Genomic DNA, 5,967 nt, shown 5'->3' with positions numbered 1-5,967 from the left:
CTCTCCCTCTCCCTCCCTCCTCCTCCCTCTCTCCCTTTCCCTCCCCCCTCCCTCTCTCCCTCCCCCCTCCCTCTCCCTCCCCCTCCCTCTCTCCCTTTCCCTCCCCCCTCCCTCTCTCCCTCCCCCTCCCTCTCTCCCTCCTCCTCTCCCCCTCCCCCCTCTTCCTCCCCCTCTCCCCCTCCCCCTCTCCCTCCCTCCCCTTCCCTCTCTCCCTCCTCCTCTCCCCCTCCCCCTCTCCTCCTCCCCCTCTCCCTCCCTCCCCTTCCCTCTCTCCCTCCTCCTTTCCCTCCCCCTCTCCTCCTCCCCCTCTCCCTCTCCCCTCTTCCCCCCTCTCCCTCCCTCACTCTCCCTCCCTCCTCCTCCCTCTCTCCCTCTCCCTCCTCCCTCTCTCCCTTTCCCTCCCCCCTCCCCCTCCTCTCCCCCTCCCCTTCCCTCTCTCCCTCCTCCTTTCCCTCCCCCTCTCCCCCTCTTCCTCCCCTCTCCCCCTCCCCCTCTCTTCCTCCCCCTCTCCCTCTCCCACGCTTTGCTCTGCGGGACAAGCCTCAGGGGTCTGACTGCAGACCCCATCACTGCTGCGTGGCCTCGGCCACCATCCTGCCCCCTCTCGGCACGGGGTCCCCAGCAGGGCTGCTGTCACTGGGGCACCCCCTCAGCTGCCGCCGTTGACTCAGCGTCCAGGCATCGGAGGGGGCCAGACCTGGAAATGCAGTCCAGGAGCAAGGAGGACCGAGGCCACCCTCAAGGGGATCGATTGACGCGTTTGTCAAATTCCTAGAACCCCACACGGAGAACAGTGACTGCCACAGTGGGGAAATCATACTTCCATTTAAAACATGATGGGGCTCAGTCAGTTAGGTGCCCGACTCTTGATTTTGGCTCGGGCCGTGATCTCACGCTTCCTGAGTTTGAGCCCCACATCTGCCCCAAGCGCAGAGCCTGCTTGGGATTCTCTCTCTCCCCCGCCCCCTCTCTCTGCCCCTCCTCTGCATGCTCTCTCTCTCTCTCTCTCAAAATAAATAAATACACATCAAGTAAGTAAGTAAATGAGGCACCAGGCAGACCCTATGCCTGTTCCCCCGCAGTCTGGGACCCCATCACACATCCCAAGTTCCTGCGGGAATTCGAGTCCGTCTGTGAAGGCCTCGGCCCGCCCAAGAAGCAGAGGGTGGTTCTGGGCCCTCACAGTAAGGCCTGTTCCTCTCCCACGCCCTCAGGACCCCTTGGTTCAGCGGCCGCCCAGTGGCCACAGGTGGGCCGGGGGCGGGCGGGGGCTCATTCCAGGTCACTGTGTCCCCTCAGATCGCCGCGAGAATTTCAGAGACTAGGGCCATCGGCCCCAAACAGGTGGGTGGCGCCTCCCTGCAGCTGGGCCCCGCCGGGCTTCTCCAGGGCCCGAGTTACACAGAGGGGCCTGGGAGGTGGACGGAGCCCCTCCCCTGACCCCTGGGCCGCCTTTCAGAGCCCAGACCTGCCCCCACCTCCTGTGCTGTCCCTTCCCTGATCTCTGCCCCCATGGGCAGAGAGCCAAGAAGTGGGGTCTCGAGTACACAGGGACTTAGACTTGGAGGTTCAGGGTGCTCAGCCCCCCTCCCCGTCTGCAAACCCTCCAGGGATTCTGCCGAGAACACCCACCTGCGCGTCCGTGTGCGGCCCTGCGCAGCCTGTCCCCACCGCGCAGGCCCCCCTGCTACACGCTTCGCCCCACCCCTGCACTGTGGCCCCTCCTTGCACAATAAAGGATATTCCTTCTAGAGATGAGTGTCTGGTGGGTCAAAATTTCTTCTGGGGCTGCAGAAACGAGCAAAGGAAAAGATGAAAACACCACCCCCAATCGGAGCACTTGAGCAGAAGGGGTCAGAGCCCTCCCCAAAGCTGAGTGACCACAGAACTCAGTCATATCGCCAAGGGACGAGGCACACGGTCATGACGTTTTCACTCTTTCAAATGCGCAGACGCACGTCCATGAGGACTCTCTCAGCTTGAAATGACGGAAAATCTTAGGCACGCACGTATAGCTCTAGCAGTAAATGGGATGTGTTGGCTCTTACACGTGAAAGGCGCTTGGATGGGCTGCTTGCAGGCATGGCTGTATCCAGGGGCAGAAAGGCCATCTTCCGCCGCCTCTTGCCTCTCCTTTCTCTCCTTGTTTTCTCCATTCTTGGGCTCCACCATGGCTGCCGGCAGACCACCTCCTCCTTCCTCGAGATGCAGTGAAGTGACCTCACGCCTCTGCAAAGCCCCGCAGAGGCCTCTGCACTGCGGCCTGAGGGCCTGCCCGGGTCCCAGCCCCTCCTGTGTTCACCTCCAAGTGGAGACAGGTGACGCTCTTGCTTCTTGCCAGTGGCCAGGCCGGAGTTGTGCGTCCTCGAGAGTCAGGGGTGGGGGCAGCTTCACCCAAAGCCCGGTGTCTAAAAAGAGAGGGTGGTCTTCATGAGAAAGTGGTTTAGTGGGTGGGGGGTAGGGACACAGACCCCACCTGGGTCCACGCCACCGGCCGCAACCTCTGTCCTGTGCCTCCTCCTAGTGATGTGACTGCATCCCAATCCCCCAAACACCCTGAGATACCCCAGGGTGCAACTGGGGCTCCCGTCACAGTGCAGGTGCCAGGGGTGGGGGCTGGGGGCTCTTCTCCTCAGGGGAGAGGAAAAATCTGGAGCAGGTCATAAAGTTAACGGCCCAGCACTCCCAGGACCCCCCGCATGAGCGAGGACGAGGGCAAGCTCCCAAGTCCAACCCGCGGGTAGGAGTGGGGCCAACAGGCCACCTGGGGTCCTGCCCGAAGCTGCACAAGGAGGGAGCGGTGCCCGGTAGAAGGCGAGGCCTTTCTCCTGTGCTGGGACCCTGGGGCAACCTCCGGGAGCCCACGGCACAGGCTGCCCGGCCCCCCCTCCTGAGGGGGCGCCCGGGGGACGCGCTGGCAGGTGGAGTGATCCGGGCGGTCCCTCTGCCCCACAGCTCTGAAGAGGGGCTTCCCGGGCAAGACGAAGTCCTCCCTAAGGGCGCTGCTCTGGGTCCACACACCGGGCCAGCTCCCAGAGCTAGCAAGGCAGAAAGAGTACGAAGAAGCGATCCACCAAAGAAAAACTTCAAATGGCCAATAAAGATACGCGGCTATGCTTAAGCTGGGCAGCAGAGACGTGGAAATTGGAGCAATCAGGCAGGCCACTTTTCAGCCAGCCACCAGAGGGGCAAAAATTAAGGAAAACGCAACAGCTATTTACAACATTCAGAACTCAGGACCACGTGACAACAGCCGCAATTGCGTCAGACGCACACGTTCTCAGAACCAGAAGCCCCACCCGAGAGGGGAGCCGGTCCTCCAGAACCGTCTCCCCTCAGAGAAGCCGAGGTGATCCCAACACGCGCACCATCGCCTGAGAAGGCACGGGCGAGCGGACGCCGGGGAAGACAGGACAGTCCGCAGCGAGGCGCGGAAGGCCATGCCCAGAACCCTCTGAGGTGCGCCAGAGCCCCAGGCGGCCCACGCCGGCGGTCAGGGAGACGCGACGCCCAGGGCAAGGAAGGACGGGGCGGGAGGAGGGCCAGCGGCCGCACCAACACACAAGGGCACAAGGACACCCGTGGGAGGAAGGCGTCACTGGACAAACGTGAAACCAAAGCGAAACTGAGACGCAGCCGGTCACTTTGTATTGATGATCATCTTTATCGTTTGTCACGACTCCTCGGCACCACGAGCTGTGAGCAGAGCTTGAGAAACAGGACACGCCGGGGGCTGTCCTCCGGGTCTCCTTCCGATGGCAGGCAGAGGCCGAGGACAGAGGAGGTCGGGTGGGCTCACACGCCCAGGAACATCACCAGGCGTGGGGGACGCTGGACCCCCCGGGGCCGTCTGCCAACTCCCCTCCCTCGACGCAATCACTTTGCTGTCTCGCAAGGACGCCAGGCCAGGTGCCGCGTGGACCACAGTGGAAAAGCAGGCGGGACCCAGCCCCCAAACCGTGGCAGTTATCCAGGGTGGGTGGGTGTGAGACTCACCTACTCCCCGGCAAACACCAGCCCGCTTCTGTGGACGTGGTCAGAGGAGAGTGAAAGGGGGGCTGGTCCGTGATCTGTGGCCGGGCACACGCCCGGCCCGCCCCACCCCAATGCCAGCCCGGCAGTGTCAGCCTCCCTCCCCGTGCCTGCATCCCCAGCCCCTGCCCCACCCCCACAGCCCCGCCCACACCACAGGTCTGAGAGCTCCCTGCCTCTGTTTCCCTGCGTGGCCGCCAGCCGCCCGGAGCGGGGAACACCACCTGCTTGGAACACAAGCAAAGACACCCAGGTCCCCAGCAGAGCTCTGCCCAGTGGTGCCGCGCAGGGGACAGGGCGCGGCCGCTGCTCCTCGACAAGAAAACATCGCCGCCCTCCCCACTGGTGCGGACAAGCTCAGAAGGGACGCCGAACTCCCCCGGGGGAGCTCCGGGCGGAAGAAGTGCCCTCGGACGGGTCTGCCATACCGGCTGGCCTGAAGCCGGGCACCCGCGGTCCCCGGCAGGCTTCGGGGAGTCCCTGAGACCGCCAGCAAGAGCTGCATTTCACAACCCAGTGTGCCTCTCGGTGAGGGGCCATCTGCCTCCTCTCTGTCCACAAAGGGCTCCGTGACCCAGAAGAGGAAGATTTCTCCCTGAAATAAGGGTGTGCAGGCTGAGTGCCGTCTGCCGGCTGCAGACACCCAGGGGATGGCTTGGGCCCCGGGCAAGTGAGGGGTGGGGGTGGGGACCGGGACCGGCGGGCAAGGAGGCAGGGGTGGGGACCGGGAGCCTCAGAGGGGCTGGGGCGGGCACGGGCCGGGCCTGGGCAGACGTTCCCACCTCTGGCTGGAGGGTTCTGGGCGGTGGAGGCCACAGGCTCTGCGTTCACCTGGCGACCCCCAGCCTCTCTGACTCAGGGCATCTCTGCCCAGCACAAACGGGCCTCTTCCGGCTCTGGGACTCAGAAGTCTGAGATCAGTCTCCCTGGGCCACAAGCAAGGCACCAGCAGGACCACAGTCCCCCTCGGGAGGACCTGCTCCCTAACCTGCCTCTAGGGCCGCCTTCCTGGCTTCGAAGCATCTTCTGATCTCTCCACACACAGTCTTCCTTTTGTGGCAGATATCCTGCTGCCTCCCCACCACAAAGACCCTTGTAGTTATGTTTGGAGCCCGCCGGGTGATCCAGGAACACGCCGCCCCCCAGGGATGTTCAATGTACAACTGCTGTGCACAAGGTCACGGGCACACGGGGCCCTAGCCTCTTCGCGGGCCTCGCACGGCAGCCGATGGGACCCTGAGCCAGTGCAGATGCAGGTTTGAAGAGAAATGAGCCAGCGTGTGTCCACGACGTGCCGCCCTCAACACTCCATGCACAACCCCTGCCCCTCAGGGGCCCGGAGCATCCATGCGGACGCCCCACGTTTGGGCCGTAACGCAGCAGCCTCAGGACGTTGCAGAGCATCTGAACCATGGGGTGGGAGCTCCTTTTCTCTTCCGTTGCTAATAAATTCTGCGTTACCGTTTTTCCACCAGATGATCAGTTAGACTGCACTTTAAGGAAAAAAACCTTCACGTTACGTATACCCGCCAAGGGGCTCGTGTGCAGGATCGTGAAGGACAACGAACCAACGGCAAGAAGCAAACAACCCAATTAAAAACCGGCAGCAAATGGGAACAGACACTTCACAAGAAAAGACACACGCGTGTGAGTGGCCGACAGGTCCACGGAAAGGCGCGCACATCGTCAGTCGCCAGAGATGCGTCACGCCGCCGACGCGGCCCGTGGCTTCACACCCACTGGAACAGCTAAATTAAGGGCTGACTCGTGCAACGCCGGCGACAACGTGAAACCAGTGTGGTCGGGGGGCGTGCAAAGCGGCACAGCTCCTTCGGGGGCTTTGCGGGGTTTTTAGTAACACTGGAAGGACATCTGCTCGTGACCCAGCGATTCTGCTCCTAAATATTTCATCACATATTTAGCTTTTCATTCAGT

At 62.7% G+C, this 5,967-nt stretch overlaps 1 protein-coding gene across 1 annotated transcript in view; it reads left to right on the top strand.

The window, feature by feature from the left end:
• The window catches only part of LOC125924176 (atrophin-1-like), a 3,212-nt gene extending 1,459 nt beyond the window's left edge, over window positions 1-1,753 (top strand). Inside the window, exons 3-4 of the mRNA XM_049632676.1 lie at window positions 1,300-1,344; window positions 1,611-1,753. Coding sequence (XP_049488633.1) covers window positions 1,300-1,344; window positions 1,611-1,752 — 187 coding nt within the window. The 3' untranslated portion in view covers window position 1,753. The remainder of the gene's footprint in view (window positions 1-1,299; window positions 1,345-1,610) is intronic.
• The last annotated feature ends 4,214 nt before the right edge of the window (window positions 1,754-5,967 follow it).

Source organism: Panthera uncia, chromosome D4, assembly GCF_023721935.1.
Source record: "Panthera uncia isolate 11264 chromosome D4, Puncia_PCG_1.0, whole genome shotgun sequence".
Classification (NCBI taxonomy): domain Eukaryota; kingdom Metazoa; phylum Chordata; class Mammalia; order Carnivora; family Felidae; genus Panthera; species Panthera uncia.
Note: the sequence above shows the minus strand (reverse complement) of the source record. Positions and strands in the feature narration are given on the sequence as shown.